This window comes from Arvicanthis niloticus, chromosome 16 (assembly GCF_011762505.2).
Source record: "Arvicanthis niloticus isolate mArvNil1 chromosome 16, mArvNil1.pat.X, whole genome shotgun sequence".
Classification (NCBI taxonomy): domain Eukaryota; kingdom Metazoa; phylum Chordata; class Mammalia; order Rodentia; family Muridae; genus Arvicanthis; species Arvicanthis niloticus.
In genome coordinates, this window is record NC_047673.1 from 50,969,076 (window position 1) to 50,993,708 (window position 24,633).

Below are 24,633 nucleotides of genomic sequence, written 5' to 3' on the forward strand. Positions count from 1 at the left end.
TGGAAGACTGTTCCATGCAGTTCACCTGTCTCTTACAGTGATAATATAACTGAAGCACCAGGTTGGTGTGGACTCACTTTTTCTTCCTACCCAAAATCACAACTTTCTTTTAAAGAGACTTATCATTTCAAGTCTTTTTGTACTTACCTACTCAGTTATCATTTCAAATCACCATCAGCACCAATGGCTTCCATATTCCTACTAGGATGGCCTATAAGCCCCACTTAAAGCATTCCACTGCTTTCCAAATTCGAAGTCCCCAAATCCATGTTTCTTCAAACAAAAACATGGTCAGGCCTATCATAGAAATACCACAGTCCCTGGTACTAACTTCTGTGTTGAAGGACAGCATGACCAAGACAACTCTTACAAAGGCAGACATTTAAGGGCTAGCTTACAGTTTCTGAGGCTTAGTCCATTATCATAGTGGAAAACATGGCGTTGTGTAGGCAGACATGGTGTTGGAGGAGCTGAGAGTTCTACATATTGATCTGAAGGCAGCCAGGAGGGACTGGATCACACTGGCCAGATTTGAACATATATATGACCTCAAAGCCCCCACCTCTGTAGTGACACACTTCCTCTGTGAAGGCTACACCTCCTAATAGTGCCACTTCCCATGGTGCAAGCATATTCAAACTACCACATTCCACTCTCTGGCTCCCATAGGCGTATTCAAACACACTATGGCGGCTGTACCTAGCCATAGCACAGTGCAAAATTCATTTCTTTTAGTCCAACTTCAAAAATCCTCATAGTCTATCACAGGCTAAAGTTCAAAATCTCTTCTAAGATTCATGCAATCTCTTAAATGTAATCCCATATAAAAATCAAAATTAAAAACCATATCGCATACTTCCAACATCACAGGATTTATATTAGCATCCCAAAATGTCATAATGAGGATATACCGGACCAAAGCAAGATCGAAAACCAGCTGGGCAAACTTTGCAGCTCCGTGTCTGATGTTTAACTCCTTTCAGCTTTGTTGACTGCATCACAATTTTGTCTTTTGGGCTGATTCCACTCTCTATTAGCTGCTTTCTTCATCAGGTTTCCCACAGCTCTGGCATTTCTAACGTCTTGGGGTCTCCAAGGCAACTTTAACTTTACAGCTTTTTGTTGCGTCTGAGGTCCACACATGATCTGGGCTCCTCCAAAGGGCTTGGGTCACTCTCCAGCTTTGCCTTCTATAGCATTCTGAGCTCTGGTTGACTCTACTGCTACCACTGTTACCAGTAGCCTCTCACAGGCTCTCTTCATAGTGCCAAGCCTCAGCTTTGCATCATGACCCCTTCAGTCCTGGCCTGTCAACTGCAACTGAGGCTGCACCTTCACCAGTGGCTTTCCCTGGCCTCTCACAAAGCTTCAGATGCTCTTCATGACCCCTTCATCCTTCAAAACAGTACCACCTGGGTGATTCTTACAATCACTGCTAATTTGTTAGCTCCAGCTAACCAGCATCAATTATATCAGTAACCCCTCTATTCCTGACTCTAAAGCCAGAGCCATGTGGCCAAAATTGCTGAATTCTGCTGCTTGCTGAGACTGAAACATACCCTCCTTGTTCTATTACATTATTACCAGCTTTCTGTTTTCAGCCTCCTACCTAAGCAGCTACCTAAGCTTGGCTGTCCTGGAATTTGCTCTGTAGACTGACTCTGAACTCAGAGATCTGCATGCCTCTGTCTCCTGTGCATGTATATGTATATATGTGTGTATATGTGTGTGTTTATATATATGAACATGTTTGTAAACATTTATTTTGAATTATTTATTATATCCAATTTTTATTTGCATTGTTGTTGACTTTATTTTTAAGTGTAAATACTTCATTTAAAAATTCTCTTTATTCATGTTGGTGTAATAGCCCATTGTGTTGTCATACATAAATTCCTAGAATTTTATAATGAACATCTCAAATGGGTGGTAACATTTAAATAATATTACAGTGGGTATTAAAAATGATCCATTTGCATATGTCATTAGTACTCTACTGTACTCTGACAGTATCTAAGCTCTCTCTATGTGTCAGTCTTATGTTTGACATAACTCAGAGTAAATGCAGGTGTCTGTATTCTTCTCTGTAAAGGTTTCACAGCACGTAGTCATCATCAGAATTCACTATTAGATGTTTTCTCCTTTTCTAATATTGCACGGATAATGGTATGCACACACTGTGGTTGTACGTCTGGTGAGTTCCAGCAAAGTGTGGACCCACGTACCGCATAATGCCAGTGCTAGTGATTCATAGAGAGTTACCGTCACCCCAGGTTGTCGCAGCCCATCCTCAGTCCTTTGTCTTTAGTCTCCCTGAGGCTATTTTGTCTGAGATTCTCTCATCTTAGATATCTATTCTCATTCTAGAACGCCATGTAAGACAGCCCTCTTAAGTTTTTTGTTGTTTTGTTTCTGGCTTCTTTGACTTATCATAATCCTTTGTGAGAGACATCTGTGTTGCGATTCTTAATAAGCTATTTCTTGTAAAGAATTCTTCATTGGTATAGTCATTTTTACACTGTGTTGCTCAGTGTTAGGTTACTATATCTACTCCACTCAATCTATTTATGCATTTATATTTGCCTTTTTTAATCCACTCGTTACACCTAATTAGTATTTTTATACTATTTACATTCTGCACAATTTAAATATACAACCTTGCTTTATTTTTTCTGATCATCCATCTGCTTTTTCCTTCTATTCCCTCTTGCTTTCTTAGCTACAGTTCATTAGTCTGCTAACTCAGAATGATTTAGAGTTAACAGTATATATTTTTATGAAATATATTTCAAATGTTCAGTGCTTAGTGGCATCTTAACAATCTTGCACTTACTCTCTTCCTACCTTTGTGCTGTTATTGTTATGGGTGAGGCAATTACTTTGTATTTATGCTATGAAGTTCAGAATCTATTCTAGCTAGTAGTTCTCTAGGGAGACTAAAGCAGTAAGTGAAAAGGTCCTATGTGTCTACATTGTATTTGCCATTCTCAGTGTTCTTTAACTTCTATGAAGAGGAACTAAGAGTTGTTATACTGTAATCTCACTAATTAAGTTCTTTCAACTTGTATATATCTGTAAATGTTTACCATGCTTGCCTTTAGCAAATATTTGTTCATGAATTATGGAATTCTAGCCTGATGGATTTTTTTCCTTTCCTATTCTGAAAACACTGTTCCACTATTTGGTTTATCTTGGGAAGCCATCGACAACTCTCAGTCTTAGCCGTCCTCTGTGTGCAGTGTATGGCTGTCCTCTTGCTACTTCTCATTCTCCTAAAGGCCTGGTGTTGGGGAGTTTAGTGGTGACACCTTATTATCACATCCATCCTATTATTTGGCTTGTGTTTCTTGGGTTTGTGAGTCATAGCTGTTACCAATTTAGGCTGGTAGTTCTTGGGTGTCATTTTTCCCGTTTTTTTTTTGGGGGGGGGGGTCTTCCCCTCTACAAGTCTAGTATCAATATTTCTCCTTCTCATTCCTCCTCTTTCTTCTTCTTTCTTTCTTATTTCGGTGATGTGACCAATCTCAGGGCCTCTACATACTATGCAAGTACTCTACAGTTAAACTACATACCAGGCCAACTTTCCTTACGTGTTACTCCTACGGCCAGTCTTCTTTAGTTTGTTGAACCAATAGAATTCAGCTATGATAATCAATACAAATGTCCTTCTCTAGTAAGTAGTCCCATCATCTCTCTCATTTGGACATTGGTTTTGATTGGTTGCTCATACTGTTCTTGATTATTTTTGTTTAGGGGCAAACCACTAAGTTTTTTACGGCATTTATGTATTTTTGATATTTCTGTCATTATTCTTGACCTTTGTTCTAGAGTACAGTTAAGTTAGTTATGAATATCTTGATCCTTGTAGTTCTTCTTCCTAAGCTCTGTTAAGTGGGATCAAGCAATGTTTAGTCTATGGCTAATCTTTCCCTGCTACTGAGTCAACAACCTTTCTAAACAATCTGCCTAATGTCTTGTTTGTGAATTATAAGTATTTCTGTTCTCATTGATGGAAATAAAATGTATTTCTGGCTCTTCATGAACTCTAAGCCTTACTCCTCCCTTCCCTTTGGGTGGTCTCTGTCAAGACTACAGTGATTCCCTTGCACCTGATGTGCAAATCAGTGTTCAACTAATGACATGCATCAGCTTTGTGAAATCTCTTTTCCCTATGTGTATCCTAGGTTTTGGTACTCCTCCTGACAGACACTAGCCTTTTTATCTTCCTTAGACTCCAAGTTCTGTCCCTTCAACTCAGACTGACCACCAACCCTGCCTGTTTTTCTCCCCTTCCTTTAAAGAGATTGATTTTATTTAAATGGGTATTCAGTTTTTCCAGTTTCATTTGTTCCAGAAATTTTCTTTTCTATTGGCATTACTTGGCGCTCTTCATCATGTATCAAATAACTTTCAGTTCTGAGTTTTATTCCTATTTTTTCAAACAGTTTTAACCACTTTAATTAAAAGTTTATTATAACCTATAGAGTGAATCTATTACAAGAGGGCTTATTACATTGGCTTATATGACACAGTTTGGGTCTTCCAAAAATGCCTGTCTCACACCTGGAAGGCCAAGAATGCAGTAGCTGCTCACTGTGTGAAGCAGGATGTCCCATCAGTCCTAGTCTGAGACTGCAGGCGTAGAGGATTCTGAGAGCACTAGCCTTTAGTTGATATTCAAGTCCAAAGAAGCTAGGTTCTGGAATCAGAGAAGGAATACAGCAAAGATAGAAGCAGCAGCAACAGAGCAGATGAACTTGCCAGTGAGAGTGAAGGCAAGCAGGCAAAAAGCAAAGCTTCAAAGACCTGGTCTGCCACCAGAAGGAGCTGTCCAGTGAGGATGTATCTTCCCACTTCTAATAACCTGATCAGGGAAATCTTTTACAGATGTGCCTCTCAGCTATTCTAGGTCCAGTTTTGTTGACAACCAAGATTAAACATCAGAAATAGCCTTAAAAAAATCTCTCCTTGTGTGGGCTATAGTTATAAGACCTTATTAATGTATACCTGTAATATAATATGTATGTATATTTGGGTTTTTAAGTTTTTATTTTATGTATTTATTTTACGTGTATGAGTGTTTGCCTGAATATATGTCTGTTCATCAGTTAGTGCCTGGTGTCTGAAGAGGCTAGAAGAGGTCATAAGATATATTCAAGCTGGTAGACCCATGTGGGAACTGGGAAATGAAGCTGCTTCCTCTGGAAGGGCAGCTAGTGTTCTCAGTCACTGGCCATCTCTCCAGTCCCTGGATTCATGTTTTATTACCAAATATTCTGATGACTCTAATATTTTTTTGCTTTGCTAAATTTTATTTAAATTAGTTATCCAGAATTATTATTATTATTATTATTGTAAAAAGGAAATGTTAGTTGTCTGCTTATGATACATAACCTAAAGTAAGGCAGATTTTCTTAAACTGTTTTCTTCCTTTTAGTCCATGTGTATATTTACCTTATAATTTATTTTTATATTAGCTTTTAGCATGAAGCACTTGGTTGGAATTAAATTACTAAACAATGACTTACTCTATTTTTGAGGATTATTTTCCTATATTTCTTTTCTCACAGAACATACTGTGGGAGAGGTTATTAAGTTAGATTCTAATGGCTCTCCAAGGAAAGTCTGGGGAAAAAGCCCTACAGATTCTGTGCTGAAGATACTTGGAGAAGCTGAATTACAGCTACAGACGGAACTACTAGAAAACTCACCTCTTAAAAGTGGTAAGCATAAGAACGAATATTATTAAAAAATTAATGTGTTCAGATGCCTTCATTTTATTGTGTGAAATTATTTTACCTTCTGGGTGGTGGTTGTAAAGGAATCTTGAGTTATGATTTAATGAGACCTGAATGAACTCTGAATGAGGAAGCTAAATGAAGGAAACCTGGAAGAGACAGCTGGCAAAGTGCATGAATGTTTTCCATGAGGGGAAACACTGAAGCAATTTATTCAGATTCCTGGTAAATTGAGTAGAAGAAATGTCTTTACCAGACATTATTCTGTCATTATTCTGAGTCTGGGAGGGACTACTCTGAGGAGACAAAAGGAGGACATTCTGGATCCATGAATCTTAGGTGTTTGGGTGTCACAGCAACACCTAAGGAAGAGTAACTGTGTGTGCAGATGCTTGTTCACAGGTAGGGAATGGATGGAACTGAGTCTAGACATGGACCAGCTCTGGGCATGTATGTTATCTTTTGTGGTTTTTCTTTTTCTCTGTTGCTCTTAGAGATTTAGCAGAAAACTTGTATCTAAAGCATGTGAAAAATTGACTTAGGATGTGAGAATAGTGACATGTTCTGTAGTGCTCAGCTCAATGCTGAGAAATAGACTAAAAAGAGCCCGTAAGCATGTTACAAAAGGGCAAAAGAAGGCTGTTAGTTCCTTACTAAAGGTAAATATTGCTGACTTCCCATTTAAAGGTCTCAAGCACTTCTTTAATATGGCCACGCTCAGGGACACTGGGCCGTCTATATCTAAATCATAGAAAGAGGTAATGAATCGAAATTGAGGTCACATAACAACTTCTCTTGTTCTCCAGTCATGTCAACTATGCATCAGTCATGTCAGCCAGGCATGTACAAAACTTGGGTAGAATTTAGGGTTTTTCCACATGAGTACAGTGAAGTGAGTTCAATAAGCTGAGGGTGTATGCAAAAGAATGATTCTAATGATAGCTTTCAGAAGGGTAGAAATCCTTCTAAAATACTCCTAGAGAAGCTATGTCAGGATAGGTCATTATATATACTTGCAAAATAAAATTTTTAAGTTTATAACTTAATTATAATATTTCTCTTCTGTTTTTCTCCTCCAAACCATTTAAATATAAAACCCTTTTCTTTTTTCTTCAAATTTATGGAAAATCAAATTTTTGCAAAACTAGAATAGGCATGTTGGTCTATACCTTTAATCCCAGCACTTGGGAAGCAGAGGCAGGTGAAGCAGTGAGTTCAAGGTCTACCTGATCTGCAGAGGGAATCCCAGGCCAGCAAGGGCCACTTGGTGACACCTTGTTCAAAAAAGCTATAGTAGAGGGAGATGGGTAAGAAGCAGCAGCACTGAAGGTTAGAAACAGGGATATGAAAGTTGGGACTTTGAGAGGCCATAATTTATAAGGTCTCTAAGACATGACTTACTAAGACTAAGACAGTGAGGTTGAGAATAGTTCATTGAACTATTCTCATAGGTCTGCATATTGGCAGGATTATTTATTGTGTATATAAAATCATCTACCTATGACAGAATTGCTTTTAGGGAGTTGCCTGCTAAAATGTTCAACAGTCACACAAGAATGCTGAGAGTGGATAGCTACAGGCAGCTGTTGTAGAATAAGCTAGTTCTTTCCTGGAAATAGCCAAAGTGCAGAATTTATAGCAAACTAGAAGTATCAGTTGCTGTTATAAAAAAAAAAAAAAAAAAAAAACAGGTGGTTAATAATTTTTAAAGTTTGATTCTAATACAGGTATATTAATTTTACACAAAAAGAAAAAGAAAATGCAAACTGTGTTAACCACCCTAGAGGTCATTGTGGAATCAAATTTGGGTGCCACATTATCTTGACTCATTTTTAGTTACTAGTGTATAAGAAGTTTCGCCAGTAACTACTTGTTGCAATAATCCATGTTGGGGTGTTTGTCTGTCTGTTGCTCTAAATGTCATTGCAAGTAAACTCAAGACCTTTCCAAAGCAGTAGACCTTTCATTTTTTGCTTCTGCAGAGATTTGTGCTGAAGAGGAGAAATACAAACCCTTACTCACTGGAGAAGAGAATCTCCAGTGTATTTCAAAAAAAATAAACCCATCAACTACTGTTGATTCTACTGAACCAAAAAGTCCAAAGTTTACTGAAGTGTCTCCAGTGTCAGATGGAAATGTGGAAGGTATGTTATAATGATTTTAATTAATTTCATTTGATACTGAAAGTTTTTCTTCTCAAAATTTGTGTATATGTTTGAGTAATTATCTTCAGTTAGGCTCACTATTTTTTTTATTTTATATTTTATTTACATTTAAGATGCCATTCCCTTTCCACATTTCCCCTCCCTAGAACACCCCTGTCCCATGCCCCCCCCCCTTTCCTTTTTGTTTTTATACGATTTTTTTAAAATGTTAATTAAAGGATTTATAAGTTTGGTAATGCTCAATAAGAATCGTAACCCAATACCCAACCTAGATATAAAAACTATCTTTGACTGGTGGAGACATGTGAACATCTGCCTCCATGCCCCCTCTCTCTTTCTCTCTCTCATCACCTAGCTTCTCTTCTTCATCTTCTCTCCTTGTTCTATCTCTTCCTCTCAGTACTCCTTCCCACTTAGCTCCTCCTACATATCACTCTTCATGGTAAAGTAGAACTTTTCTCTCAAAATACAATTAGAGCATACTTATTCCTAATTGTACCAGTGAGGTACAAGATAGTCCTAATACCCAGTCCATCATTCTGTTGACTAACCAGAACCTCTGTCATCTCTTCTAACTAAAACACTTACTTTTGATCCTGGCTTTTTGGCTTTAGAATGAATGTCAGCTGAAAACCATCTACTCAGATCTTTTCTCTCAAAGTAAATAGCCAGGATTGGTTATGAGACTATAGGTCTTCAACCCCATCAGAAATCCAGAATGACTGAGTTAACTGAAGTTATGGGAAGCACTAAGCATAGCTTCTAAAACTTAGCCAATTCATAGAGACCACTGAACACCTGAAAAGCCCCTATACGACTGAACGTTGGAGCATCAAATCTTCAGCCTTCTGGCTCAGAATCATCTGACAGACCTTAGTGATGCAGGATTATTAAGGACTGATTACTCTGTCTAGGCAGATATAATCAGTCGACTATTCTGCATGTGTGTCCTTTTCTGGACAGTAATTTGTCTGTAGATGGAGAGAGGCAATTTTTGCCTAGTGGCTGTCACCACACAACTGAAGTAACTCCAAGGATGCTCAATTTCTTCTTAGAATCCACGACAGGAAGCTGTCAGGAGCAGACAGGTCTCTAATCAAAATGAACATTAATATATAAATATTTGTAGCGTCAGTCCTATGGACTTCTGATGTTTTGAAAACCAACTATCCATGTAAGGTAACCTGGACTGTTGTTTGTTCACTCCTCTCAGCTATTTCTAAATAAAATATGGAAAACACCCTAACAATAAACTCAAAAATATGAATTTGCTATAGTCCCTTAACTCATAGGTTAACCGTCCCAAATCAGTTAAAAAAGTTAAAAAAGGGCTGGGTCTAGGCCTTGTATTCCTAAATGGCTCACTATTTTTATACTTTTAGCAACTGTGGCTTTTTTTTTTTTCTTCCTGGTTTTTTTTGGTTTTCAAGACCAGGAGTTTTCAAGGGTTTTATTACTTGGGCCAGGCTGGTCTCCCAGAATGCAGAGTCCTGCTACCACTGCTGGTGTTCTAGAACTTCAGGCATGTATGGCCGTGCACACTAGGAATAGTCCCTCCTGTTTCATTATTTTATGAATCAGTGACTGAGTCAAGTCTTGGCTTATGAGTTTCCTAATATATTGTGTCTTTGCCTAGGAGATCAGTAAGACTGCCTGATGGCTTTTCTGCCATCTTGGAAGGTACACCTCAGAGGCTTAGTAACATAGCCCTCTCTCCCTCCTGCTTTGAGAGCCATGTGGATGCTGGGAATTGAATCTAGGTCCTCTGGAAAACAACCAGTGCTCTTAATTGCTGAGCCGTTTCTCCAGTCCCTATTCTTTCCATCTTCTGTGCTTCCCTGTGTGGTGACTCAGAGATTCTGAGGTGAGGGAAACAGAAGTCCCCTCCGAAAGAGAAAAGTTCTAATGAATCTACAGCTATCTTGGGTGCTACAGTAAAAGCTGCTTATGTTTCTGTCTGTTTGCTGCTTATGCTCTTTAAAGTTAACCAGAGAATTGAACTGGGACCATTAGCATTTCTGTTGGCCACAGTTGTCACAAACCCACAAAGTCAACCCACTGTAGGGAACCAGACCTGCCTTTCAAAGGGAAGAGTCTTAAAGAATCTGTGGCCATTTTTAACCTACTATTCTGCTCAGTAATTAAAAATTACTACATTCCTTCTACACACAAATTGATCTTTTAGTCTCAGAAAATTGCCATGGGGTTCTTGTGAGCTAGATAGCTAGATGAACTTCTCTTCTGATGCCCCTGACCTCCAGATACCAACCAGAAACTGCCAGTTTTCTTAACCATCCACTCATGAATTGGAGTAGCATCACCTCCATTGTGTTTCACTTGTGAAGGTAAAACAGTGCCTTCTGCAAAACAAGATTGTCAGAGACTGTTTCATGCAACCATCTGTAGTTCATCACAGTTTAAGAGCTAGAAGCATGGTTAGTAGTGGATGTTACAGAATAATGTGTGTGTTCCACAAAAGATGAATACGTTGAAATCTAAATCCCTGTGTATTTGGAGGTAATTAAGCTTTGAATTACAGTGAAACCTCATGAATGTCATTAGTATCCTTCTAAGAAGAGGCCAGAGAGCCAGCCTTTATGCCATGCTAGAAATACAGGAAGAAAAAGGCTGTCAGTATACCTAGAAAAAAACATCTGTCTCCAGAACTTACTGTGCCGGTATACTGATACTAGATTATCTGACCTGTGGAGCTAAGTGAAATTAATTTCTATTTAAGCTACCCATTCTGATATTATAGTAGCTTAAACAAGACAGCATATTGCATCCTTCTTAAACATGAAGAATAAAAATTTTAAGAAGAAATGAAATCAACTTATAGGATAAGTATGCATGTAACGAGGACTGTATAGCCTAGATTGGGGTTGGCAAGCTTAACACTTCCTGCAAAGAGCTGTAGAGACATATTTTAAGCTTTGTGAAGAGTATGCCCACCCATTGAGTTTATAGAATAAAGTAAGTTGGTTACTATAGCTAAAGGTCAGTAGGGAACTGCTGGGTTATGGACCTGCTGCTCCTTTAGGAGGCCGAGCACTCCACAGTCTAGTCCCACAGCCTGAGGAGGCCAGGCTTTGCTCCCTGCAATTCCTTGTCTGAGACAAAGGGTTAAGGAGCCATCTGTGCTGTGGTTTTACCACCCCTATTCATAGAGCTACACTGTATGTGGGTCCTCAGTGCTCACTGTCAGTGGGCTGTGTTGAACTAAGTCATGTGATGTGGAGCTTCCTACCAGCCTCTGGAAGGCTATAGAGGTCAGATACTTCCCTTTGTTCAGGGAACTTCTTTAGAGTTGCCCCCATCTGTCATCCTGTCTATGACAGCTGTCTGTTTCTTACTTTAAGCTGTCCCTCTTAATAAAACTGCTTTCTAAGTTCTACAGGGAAAGCTGTCCTCCATCAGAGCTTCTCCTCGACACTGTCTGGTAGAAGGTGCTGTCTTTTTTCATGCTTTCCTGTGTCAAAGCCTGATCATGTTTCCCATCATCTTGAGGCCTTTTCTCTTAATAAAACTCATACCTGAAGAAAAACTTGTGTCAGCTCCTTTCAAGAAACAACCAAACCATTTGCCACTACCGCTTTTTCTCGATTTGACAAGAACAGAATTACATACTAAAAAACAAAATAGATTCTTTCCCCTCAGTGCTTACTCTGTATGAATGACCAAAAACATTCATATGAGCAACAGATGAAAATTATTAGAATTTGTATGTCCCTTGTCTTTCACAATGGGTCATGGTCAAGTCATTAGAAATTTAAATGTAAACAAAAAAAAGTATGTCACAGTTCTATGGAAAAGTGAGCATGGTATTAAGTAAGATAGTATAGGATCTCAGACAGGAAAAAGAGAAGTATCAGTGGTGCTGGAGCAGAGGCTTAGCAGTTAAGCACTAATCATGAGGGCCAGAGTTTGGATCCCAGCACCTACACAATGCTCCTGGCATCCTGCAAACACCAATAACTTCAGCTCTGAGGGATCTAGCTCTCTTCTAGCCTTTGTACATATTTGCATAGCCCATGTAGACATATACATACATACATACATACATACATACATACATACATACATACGTGTGTACATATGTGCATACATAGATACATGGAATACTTTTTAAAGACTAAAGAAAAACAGGGATAGTTCCCTAACTATTAATTATTTGAGGATATAAATGAAACTAGATTTAACATACTCCACTTCTTTTCTAGGCCATTGTAAAAGTCCAGGTAATCATATTTATCATATTTGTGTGTGTGTGTGTGTGTGTGTATTGGAAAATAGATTTTAAAGATTACAATTTCCTTACTAATCATTAATATCACAGTCTATTTCTCCTTACTGTAACAATGTATCTTACAGGTATTTTTATTTTTTTAGTTTTGATGTCTTTAAGCTAACTTATATATTGCTATAGTTTTAGTAAGGCATACATTTTATATAATAATGAGCAGTATTGTACACGGTAATCAAGTATTTGTGTTATACCAAAAAGATGAAAGGACTAGTCTTTTCATTTTATTTCTTGTAGTGACTATGCTACAGGACTAGCACAGAAATCTTAAAACTGATTGGTTTGTGTATAATTAGCATTAGTTAAGCTAAATATAATGATAACTTACATAAAGCTTATTCAGTCCAATTTCGAGCAAACTTTCCTCTGACATCTGATTTTGCTTTGAAGAACCTGATGATTTGGAAACAGAGATTCTACAAGAGCCAAGTAGTACACACACGTGTGGGAGTGTGCCCCCTGTTCTTAATGACGTGTGGACCAGAGAGGAGGGAGCAGCTAAGGAAACTCAGTATGTTGTCTTTATCTTTATTTTTCAAAGCTCAGTCCCTTTAGTAAGCTCTTCAATAAGCAATGCTGCATGAACGAATGTTATCGTTTATTGTATTGTAACACCATATAAAGTAATTTATTTACTGTAATTTATCTGATTTCATAGTAGGTATTCACATGGGTCAGAAATCACAAAGCACATGACTATTAATAAACAGTAAATGTCTCGCCAGCCTGTGTTTCTTTTCATCCAATTTCTGAGATTTCTCTGCAGATAATTTTTAGTATGTATAAACAAAAGACAGTCTTCAGCTCATTCCAAATATAGTTGCTAGTATAATATAGTCAATGCTTTCCACCTTTTCAGTTTTTAAAACTTGTATTGGTGTGTCTGTACAAGCGCATGCTGACATGTGTGTGCACAGGTACTGTGGAGTCAAGGAGGCACATCAGATCCCTTGGAGCTGAAGCTTATGTATTCATGAGCTTACCCATATGCATGCTAGGATCCAAACCCTAGTCCTCATGAAAGAGTAGCACGTTCTCTTAACTACTGACCCATGTCTCCATCCTCACCTGGCTTGTTTTTAAAAAGTCAGTAGTCTGGGGACCAGGGGGGATGGCGCAATGGTTAAGAGTCCTTACTGCTCTTGCAGAAGACCTGATTTTGGTTTCCAGCACATACATGGCAGTTCCTAGGCCCCTATAACTCTAGTTTTAGCATAACTGATGCCTTCTTCTGTCCTTTGAGGACTCTTGTGCACTTGTGATACATACACATACACTCATGTATGTATGCAAACACATGCATGTATTCACACACACATATACACACATGCATATAAAATAAATACTTTTCAAAAGTTCATAGTCTGGGAAGTTTTCTCACATTAATATGTGACGGTTCATATATATATATATATATATATATATATATATATATATATACATATACACACACACATATTTCATTATATGGATGTAAGATAACTAAATAAGTCTACTACTTCATGAATACTTACTAATGCTGTATAGTATGATGCTTCAACAAGTAATAATTTACATAAAGTATTTTTGCAAAAGTAAGTATGTTTGCTTTTGAAATGTAGAAGTATAATTTTAGATGATCTGCATTTGTGATTTAGTCATTCTTCAATTGAAGATTCTACCGCTATTGACATTCAGAATGAATGAATGATTGTTGACTATTGATAAATAATTGGTGAGTTTCATTTTGCATAAAGTAGAAAATATATTTTGCTTACAAGAGAAAGTGTTATATAACAATGAGAACATACTTGGACAAGGAAGCAGAGGATGCTAGCAGATGTGAGTTTCAGTTTCTTTATATGAGGGAGTTTGATTTCTAATAAACTATGTGGTATTTGCTTATTTTGTTTGGTTTACCCATCTATGGAAGGTTGGAAGATAAAGTTGCCGTGCAGCAGAGTGAAGTTTGTGAAGACAGAATTCCAGGGAATGTGGACCAGTCCTGTAAGGATCATTTAGGTAAAGTCATCATAATTTTTTTTTTTTTTAACTAAAATAGGCCTAAAGAACCTGAATTTGCACTAGCCAGCCCAGGACTGAGGAAATATAAACAGGTAACTTTTTGGTGATTATATTCAAAATGAAAAAAATTACTGCTAAAATAAAACTAATATACTAAGGGCAGTGAATAAATTGTTTTCTTTTTTTAAATACTATTGGTTAAAATATAAGACAATATAAGTACTTTTCTACTCTACATAAAGAAAATAAACTGAAAAATGATTGTCTAAACTGAATTTTTAATATTTTTTGAATTTCTATATTTTAAAACTTCTAATATAATGAAAACATCTATTAAATCCTGAAAATAAAATACTATATTTCCTTAGAGATTATTTACAAGGTAGTATTCAGTATACTTCCATGTATACTTTGATTTTGTTTTCCTGGTATGAGGTTTTTGGAGGATGGAATTAATTTTTTAATTAAAAAATATTTTATGTGCCTGAGAAGTTTGCCTTTATATACACAATTATATATTCCACATGTAGTCTTTGTACCCATGAAGGCCAGAAGAGCATGTCAGATCTCATGGAACTAGAGTCACAGATGTTTTTGAGCTGCTGTATGGGTCCTGAGAGCCAAACCCAGGTCCCTGCAAGAACAGCAAGTGCTTATAACCACTAAAGCATCTCTCTCCAGCCTCTTGGATGGAGTTCATATTAAATATTTTATAAAACTTGTTGATATTTAGAATTTTAAGTGCTGTTATGTAGACTTATGGTATAATCTCTTCTGTATTCCACAGAACCTGCAGTAGACGATTCTTCTCAGTCTGGGTGTGATATAGAGAAGTCACTACAGCCAGAATCGTTTTTCCAGAAAGTGGTGCATTCCGAGGACTTGAACTTAATTCAGTCAGTTCATTGTTCACCAGAAGAATCAATTCCAATTCGATCTCACTCTGATTCTCCACCGAAAGTTAAAAACAAGAACTCCTTACTGATTGGACTTTCAACTGGTCTGTTTGATGCAAACAACCCAAAGGCAAGTATGGTCTCAGATAGATAATGCTGTCTTTCTCCACTGATAACATTGCTTGATTGCCAGTGTTACAAGCATACAAACAAAAGCAACAAAAATCCCCTGTTTTATTGGCTAGGGTTCTTTTTAGTGTTGCTAACCAATAGCTATGGAGCTATGGTTGCTCTTCCAGTGAATATCCTATTTGGGGATTAGTAGAGTTTATACCAGGCACTCAGAGGAACCTATATGCTGGTTGAGGAACTGTTTTCTGAACTACCAGCTCAGTGCTACCATATCCAGCTCCCACAGCAACCCTGAAAATACTTCAGGTGAAAGAAAGAACATGGCTGGTTTCTGCAACCTTGGTGTTCCTTTGACTTTTGTTGAGGGGGTGGGGGAGAGCTGTAAATCCTTTCCTGGTAGCTCCTTGGACTCCTGCACAGCACTGTGGCATCTTTACTGTACAGGAAGGACTGTGCATTGCAGATTGGAGACAGCTTCCATTTGTATTCTCTTAGCTTCCCTTCCTGCTTCCCTACAAAGCAGAGGATGCTAGCACATTACATACATTACATAGATGTCATTTTTGTATCTGTATACCTACCAAAATATGATACATATATTGTTTATATAGCTATTTTTATTGTATATGTTACAGTATCATAAGTATTAGTTGCTCCTGTATATAATTGAATTGTCAGAATTCTTTAAAATTTAACTGTCTTTCAAAATATATCATCTTGGATTCAATTTAATTTTCCAGTTGAATGTGCTTTTACTGAGGTATTTAGTTATATGCCTGTTAAACTTAGAAATGTTAATTTTTTTATTTATTTTATTGGATATTTTATTTATTTACATTTCAAATGTTAACCCCTTTCCTGATTTCCCCTCAGGAAATCCCCTATCCCATTCTCTCTCCCCCAGCTTCTATGAGTGTGCTCATCTACCCACTCACCCACTCCCGCCCCTCTGCCCTGGCATTCTCCTACCCTGGGGCATCAAGCTTTCCCAGGACCAAGGGCCTCTCCTCCCATTGATGTCCAAGAAGGCCATCCTCTGCTACATACGCGGCTGGAGCCGTGGGTCTCTACATGTGTACTCTTTGGTTGGTGGTTTAGTTCCTGGGAGCTCTGGGGGGTCTGATTGGTTTATATTGTTTTTCTTCTTATGGTTTGCAAACCCCTTCAGCTCCTTCAGTCCTTTCTCATATTTTTGGTTGTGAGCCTAGCCTTTAACGGCTGAGCCATCTCTCCAGCCCCTTCAGTCCTTTCTCTAACTCCTCCATTGGGGAACCCGTGCTCAGTCCAATGGTTTGCCTCGAGTATTCGCCTCTGTATTTGCCAGGCTTTGGCAGAGCCTCTCAGGAGATAGCTGTATCAGGCTCCTGTCAGCAAGCACTTCTTGGCATCCACAATAGTATCTAGGTTTGGTGTCTGTATATGGGATGTATCCCCAGGTGGGGCAGTCTCTGCATGACCTTTCCTTCAGTCTCTGCTCAACATTTTGACTCCATATTTCCTCTCGTGAGTATTTTGTTCCCCCTTCTAAGAAGGACTGAAGCATCTACACTTTGATCTTCCTTCTTCTTGAGCTTCATATGGTCTATGAATTTGTATCTTGGGTATTCTGAGCTTTTGGGCTAATATCCACTTATCAGTGAGTGCATACCATGTGTGTTCTTTTGTGACTGGGTTACTTCACTCAGGATGCTACTTTTTAGTTCCATCTGTTTGCCTAAGGATTTCATGAACTCATTGTTTTTAATAGCTGAGCAGTACTCCATTGTGTAAATGTACTCCATAAATACACAAAATAGATACATTTTCTGTATCCATTCCTCTGTTGAGGGACATCTGGGTTGTTTCCAGCTTTTGAAGATTATAAATAAGGCTACTATGAACATAATGGAGCATGTGTCCTTGTTATATGTTGGAGCATCTTTTGGGTATTTGCCCTAAAGTGGCAAACTGGGTTGTCAGGTAATACTATGTCCAGTTTTCTGAAGAACTACCAGGCTGATTTCCAGAGTGGTTGTACCAGCAATCCCACCAACAATGGAGGAGTGTTCCTCTTTCTCTATCCTGAGTTGCCTTTTTGTTTATTTCATAGTAGCTATTTAAAAATAGAATTCATCTTGGTTATTTTTTATTGTTTACTTTCCACTAGAATATGATTTCCTTAAGTGATACTGCTCACAAGTGTTACACCACACACACACACACAAACATAACCTAACACGGTTTGTTATTCACATCAATTCAGCCAATGCGTATCAAGCTGTATTGTGTGGTCGGTACTAAGCTTATAGTAATGATGCAATGATTGTAGCCAAGAGAGGGGATAAAATAAGTGGAAAACATTTGTGATGATTCCTATAAGGAGAAATGAGAATGGACAGTGTGCCAGAAAAGAAGAAATGATTAAGGCTGCATCACAATGAAGAAAAGGTTTCCAGTACAGATGTTTGAAAGGTCTGGGCCTTGGAGAACATTTACAGCAGAAGATGCTATGGAGCAGCACAGTGTGCTTGAGGTATTAGGGTCTGTGAAGGACACTGGCTATTCTTCCCTGGTTCAATTTCCAGAACCCACATGGCAGCTCACAACTGTCTGTAATTCTAGTCTAGTCCCAGGGGATCCATTGCAGGCACTGCACATGTGACATACATGCAGATAAACATAATTCACATTTATAAAGAATGTTTATTGTTAAATATCCAAGTGTGAAGAAAGTAGGATGCCAATCATCTTTGTTGCTAATTAATAGTGTTCAAGCATGTGGGCCTAGAGCTTTTTGGTATGGTGGAATTTATTTCATTTCCAAACAAGGGACACTGTGTCTGAAGAGATGGATGGAAGTACTTGCTGCTCACATTACCCCTGTCTCCTTGCCTCTCCTGTCCTCCGTCTCACAGCTTCCGTAGACATAACCTCAGAGCCCTAGGACTCAGGAAATACTGTGAAGGCATTCATCTAGTGTACTTTAAATAGGTCTTCTTACAAAAACCAAATGTAACGTTAGTTAACTGAATTGTACAATTAACCGCCCACACAGATAGTCATTAGTGGTTAAGTTGATCACTGTAAGACTGACAATCAGAGTCATGCTTTCATTAACACTGTTCATCAGTGGGCCTATAAGTGATGGTCTAGAACAAGCTCGGGTCCTGGAAGTCTGTCCTTTCTTTTACACTACTCACATATGCAATGACTCAGACAAGTTGAAGATTTATACCCAAATATATAAATTATATTTAAGACTGTACGTTATATATCAGCAAGCCATTAGCAACTATTACAGTAGTCATTAACATTAATTAAGTAAAAGATTTATCTATGTCATAGTCAAAGTGAAATGAAAGTTACAAGCCCTGCTGTATTTCTGAGCCTAGAAAATTATGAGTTGTTCAGAGGAAAGCTTTCTGTGTTATTCCCTCAGAAAAAGATTTCTCTTCTGGAGGTTTCTTTGTGCAGGGTCTCACTTTCTACCCAGGCTAGTCTCAGGCTTTCTGCTTCTCTGTCTCTGCCTGCCAAGTACAGATGTATACCACCACATCCAGCTGGCTTCTCTAGAGTTGGTAAAAAGGGAAGGCTTCAAGTCCATTTCTACTGCACACAGAGTAGCAGATTTCCTAACGTAATTAAAATGCAATGGTTTGAAAAAACTTGGATAGAACAGTAAATTGGAGATTCTCAACAGTAAATTTTAAAAGGTCAAAATAAAATAAAGTTGTAGTTTTCTCATGATCTTCCTTTTATAAGTTGCAGACTCTGGATTACCAGAGGAACAAATCTCTTTCCTTTCTAAGAGTCCCATTTGCAGTGTGGCTCACGACAGTAGTTACTCTGTGTGTCCTGCAAGGGCATGTACATGGTTGGTTGGCAGAAGGTCTGTATGACTTAGATATAGCAAGTGAGGAAAAGCTAAGGTTAATAACTGATAGAAAAATGACTGTAATTTCACCAAGAGTCTATTCTGGACAAGTGACTAGCCACTTTGTTGAAAGTTGGAGAATTTCTAGGCCAACTTCTTCATAGAAGGGTTTTGTGGTTTGTCAGTGATTGTCTGTGTTCAAAAACAGAGTATTCATTCTAAAAAAAAAAAAAAAAAAAAAAGTTTTGATATAAGCACAATCTGGAAAATTTGAGATGCAGAGTCCTGCCAAACCACTGCTTTAATGCATCTGGACAGAGTTCAGGAAGACAGACTTCTGGCCTGTACGGCTGACCTGGCTGGTTCCTGGGGTGTTTGAATCATTTTATGTCTCCTCCTCAGCTATAAAAAATGCTAGCAACCTTTTCAAAGAGCCCCGAGTGCTGATGCCTTTATGATGAATTGCTATTATGAATACCTTGTCAACTTCAATTGTAAACACTAAACAAGACAACTATGTAACATTAGTGGGGAGTAGCCAGTTAAGCTGTGAAAAGAGTCTGCTAGTAATTTTTTTTTTTTGCTTTGCTCTCTGACAGAACAAATTGCCAAATTATTATCTCACCCATGCTTAGTTTATAGAAAAAAGACCATGTGTTTGGAGTAATACAGAGTATTCTTAATTTTCTGTTATTAGAACATTCTAACTCACTAAAATTCAAGCAAATATAGATTTAGGATTAGAAAACAGCCTCTCACTGTTCCCACTTATCTCTTGAGAAGTAATTTTAGCCTACTTTGATTTTCATAAAGAAGTGTCTAATACTCACTGTCAGTATAGCAGTCAGGTAGTGTTACCAACCATGTGTGCAGTGTCTTCAGTATCATTCCAGCAGCTTTACAATAATAACCTCATGCTCATAATCACCCAGGCAGTACTGTCATCATCCCATGTCACACACAAGCAGTTTGCCCACAGTCACATAGTGGGTACCTATAGCCAGTAAGTTCCAAAGCTATTCCTCAGAGGTTTCCAGCCAGGAAACCTGCTTTCATATTTTAGCCATTCCCACGAGTACTTATAGAGAGGAAAATCTAAACTTTGTATTTGTTATGACAGTCAAGGGAAATTATTGGTATATTTACTCCCATGGATTTTCTAAGACAGTAATATTTTCAAGGTTAATTTATAATCCCATGGGAACTAAGAGACTACAGTAGACATCTGTGCCTTAATGTCTCTTCAAATTTGCATATTTAAGACGGCATAAGACCACATGAAGCTCAAGAAGGAGGAAGATTAAAGTATGGGTGCTTCAGTCCTTCTTAGAAGGAGTAACAATTCTCATGGGAGCAAATATGGAGACAAAGTGCGGAGCAGAGACTGGAGCAGGGGCTGTCTGGAGACTGCCCTCCCTACCTGGGGATCCATCCCATGTGCAGTCACTAAAGGCAGGCACTGTTGTGGATGCCAGGAAGTGCTTGCTGACTGGAGCCTGATATACCTGTCTCCTAAGAGGGTCTGCCAGAGGCAGATGCTCGAAGCTAACCATTGAACTGATCACAGGGTTCCCAATGGAGAAGTTAGAAGACTGAAGAAGCTAAAGGGGTTTGCAGCCCCATTGGAAGAGCAACAATACCAACCAACCAGAGTTCCCAAAGTCTAAACCACCAGCCTGGGAACGCTTGGAGGGACCCATGGCTCCAGCTGTGTATGTAGGGGAGGATGGGCATTTGTGGGAGAAGGAGGTCCTTAGTCCTGTGAAGGCTGGATGCCCCAGTGTAGGGGAATTCGAGGGCGGGGAGGGGGGAGTGGATCGATGGGTAGGGGCACACCCTCATAGAAGTAACAGGAGTGGGGATGGGATGGGGGAAGGACATAACATCTGAAATGTAAATAAATATCCAATTTTAAAAGTGGGGGGAAAAAAGGAGTCAGTCAGATGGGAAGCATAGCAGCAGCTCTGTCTCTACTCCAGCTATGTGGAAGTCTGGGTGATTCTGCCTACGGTGACCAGGCCCTGAATCCGACTGAGAGTGTGCAGTGTGAGCTTCATCCCTCTGAGCGCCAGTTTTAGGATACTGAAAGTTAAACCTGTTTCTTCTCACTGCCCCACCCTACCCGCTAATCACATGCCAAGCCTTTTACTTTGGATTCTTTTTTTTTTTTTTTTAACATAATTCTGTATTGATCCTTTGTGACTTTCACATCATGTACCACTCATTTCCCAGTTCTTCCATGTCTGCCCTCCACCCCTGTAACCTCCCACCAAAAGAAAATAAGAAATTAAAATTTAAAAAAATCTCACCATGGAGACTGTGGTGTGTCACAGTGTGTCACACATTATACCCTTTTTTCCAAACAACTTTACTTGCAAATGTTCATTGCAGTGAGTCACTGGTTCAAGGGCTCTGGCTTCTGTTAATCTATTCTTAAATAATAGATAGACTCTGGCTTTGGGAATAAAGTTAGCAATTATTTCTAAAAGCTGTTTTGAGGGAACAATGTTGAAGTATCCACAGTAGTAATCAGAAGTCAAACAAATGTGCCTATAATAAACTACTTTATAACATAACTAGAGCATTACTAATTCATAGTGTATATTAAAACTTGTGAAGACTAAAAGAATTCTTTGATGTAGAACTTGATGTGAAATTACTAATAAGATTAGCACCTAACTTGTTCACTGTTTGATGTGGTTCTCTTACTTTGGGGGAAGAAACAACCAAACAGTTACCTCATACTAAAGAGTAAGGGAGCGCTGCCTTGCTTAGGATGTGAGGATCCCTGCAGCGCCACTCTCGTGTTTGACGTGCCCACGGGGCTGCTGCTCTCTGGTACACAGTCAGGCAAAGCTTCTTTACATTACCAAATCTTCTTTATATTACTGTGAAGAAGGATGCAGATCTATTTAAAACATAAAGTAAGGCTCCAGTGGCAGCACTTGACCATGATTCCATGTGCCATAGAGGACAAGGCAGGAAAATTGTAACCTCAAGCCCAGCTTGGACAGCATTAAAACAGATCCTAAAGTCTGAAGGAGGCCCAGCAAGGAGTACTGTGAACACAAAGGTTTATCCTACAGATACACTAGTAAATGACTATAAGCCTTGAGGAGAGGTAAGGTGTCAGATCACGTGGCTCCCTGACGTACACTTCTGATGGAGTTCTTTCATGCTAGGGTATAGAAATTATATTAATACACATAGTGGCACATACTTGTAACCATAGAACTTGGCAGGCAGAAGCAGGAAGGTCACATTTCCTGGGCTACATATCAGCAGGGAAAAAAGTTATCTTAACTATTAAAAGGAATATACTAAAATATATTAAAAGAAATATACTAAATTCCTAAAAAATACTAGGATGAGTTAAATTTTCCCAGCCTATATATATGACATTCTCAAGTTTAATTATGTAATGTATCCTGTTAATTTTGGGTGGTCAGTAGTCAACCTGAGTTGATTTGTTACAGGTGATTGTTACATTCTGCTGGCTCATTACACACATAGCCCAGATCTTAGGAAGTCAAAAGCTGCATGTGGGGGCACCTGCAGCCCCAGCACTGGGGGCGGCTGAGTGGCACTGAAAGACATACCTCAGCACCATTGCCACCTTCGAATGCTTTAGCAAGCTAGCAAGCACTAGGGTTTTTTTTTTTTTTCCACTTTGCCAGCTTCACCAGTTTGTAACTGATGATCATTTTTCTTATTTGATGCAATATAGAAACTGTGTTCAAATAATGGCAACCTGGTCTTTATCATTCTGAAATCGCTGCACTAAGAAAATTGGCCAAATATACAACCCTCCATCACTGTGTTAAGCGCTGTGTTTTCTTCAAGGCCTTTCCTGTAATACAGAGCTCTTTTCAGGGCCTAGCACTCACAGTTCAATCTCAGAGCCCATTAGAGTTAACCCGACCCAGAGACGTGTGTACAGCTATCTGTCTCGTATCCTATTCGTCACATGCTGATTGGTGAAAGGTCGGTGACTAGAGACGCTTCCAGTTATCACTGCTGTTGTGCAACACTGATTTCATTTTCAACACCTCCGCTGTCTGTGCTTTCTTCCTTAGCACACTTGGCCTACGTCCTTCTCGGTGGTGTTATAAATGCGTTTCTGCATCGCCCTCAAAGAGCTTGCCCTCAGAGCCTTCCACCGGAACATGAGGGCCCCACTCAGCCCCGTTCTCAGGGAAACAAAGTCAGGTTTCTCTCTTTGCACTGATTTAAGCCATGTTAGCCAGCCAGCCACTCCTCGGAGTAAGTGCTGCACAGTGGCCAGTGTGCGTCCTAGAGCTTCAGCTCTCAGCAAGTCCGCACAGGGAGAGTTGACTCCAGGAAGGTAGGGGAAGCACAGCACACACGAGGACGAGCAAATGGGCACTTCTCCAACTGCCTGATTGCCAGCAGATTGGCATTTCCAGGCCAAGTGGATCTCCAGAATAACCACTCTCCACTCTATAAAAGCTGGCCCAACTGAATTGTTATGCTAAAGCCCAGTCATTACAACTTTAATTTCTTTATGAAAAAAAATATTTAGCTGAATTCTTTAATTTTTTTAATATTTTCCTACGTGAGCATTCCATTTGCATCATTTCCATCCCCCCATCTCCACCTCCAACTCCTTCTGTGTATCTGAACATCCTCTCAAATTCATGGCCTCTTCTGTAATTATTACTGGTACATGCATGCATGCGTATGAGTATTTGAGTCCTTTTAGTGTTGCTTATATGAGCTGACCTATAAGATTATGGGGTTCTAACCTCGGGCAAGTCACCTTTGAACCCTTTAGATCTAACTACGTGATTTAAGTACTGTAATTAGTGTTAGCTCTAATTTCCTCCCTTTGCTCTTAATTCTCTTCTTCCTGACGAGCAATCTGTGAACCTCTCTGTAGATGCTGAGGACCTGTTCACTTCCAGATCTTTCCAAGCTGTTCAGAACCCTAATGGACGTTCCCACTGTGGGCGATGTTCATCAAGACAGTCTGGAAATAGAGGAGCTTGTAGATGAGCATATTAAAGAAGGGCCCTCGGATTCCGAGGACACGTAAGTATCAGACCACTAACAAAAGCCAGTATCACTTTGACATCTGAATTGGGATTTTCTTCAAAGTCCAGAGAGCGATACAGCTGTCTTCTTATCACCCTTCAAGCTCTTACAACTTTGATAAAGTCTAATCAACCTTCTGATAATGCATGGCTTCCTCTAAATAACTTACTGTCTCGTTTGAGGCTCATACAAATGGTTTGTATTTATGCTCAATGCCTTTTTCACAGTAACATCCATCTAGGACACTGGTGTGACTATAGTAAGTGATTACTAAATAGTGATTAAACAATTTTCACAGGATAATGACTGTTGAGTAGTAAAATCTCCATTATACTGGGATTGAGATGGGAAACGGGGAAGTACTAAACACTGCATTTCATCAGGAAAAGGCCTAAAAGATGCATATCTAGCTTGTGACATTTAATTTTAGGATGTATCAGTGGTGATTGTATTTGTGTGGTATATGTGGGAGTGGGGTAAGGTATGT

At 38.9% G+C, this 24,633-nt stretch overlaps 1 protein-coding gene across 11 annotated transcripts in view; it reads left to right on the forward strand.

Moving 5' to 3' along the window:
- Positions 1–24,633, forward strand: part of Nek1 (NIMA related kinase 1) — a 115,643-nt gene that overhangs the window by 81,807 nt on the left and 9,203 nt on the right. For all 11 annotated transcript variants that reach the window (XM_076914180.1, XM_076914181.1, XM_076914173.1 and 8 more), the window contains 6 exons: positions 5,571–5,723; positions 7,721–7,882; positions 12,597–12,717; positions 14,119–14,207; positions 14,998–15,236; positions 23,992–24,143. In XM_076914180.1, coding sequence (XP_076770295.1) covers positions 5,571–5,723; positions 7,721–7,882; positions 12,597–12,717; positions 14,119–14,207; positions 14,998–15,236; positions 23,992–24,143 — 916 coding nt within the window. The remainder of the gene's footprint in view (positions 1–5,570; positions 5,724–7,720; positions 7,883–12,596; positions 12,718–14,118; positions 14,208–14,997; positions 15,237–23,991; positions 24,144–24,633) is intronic.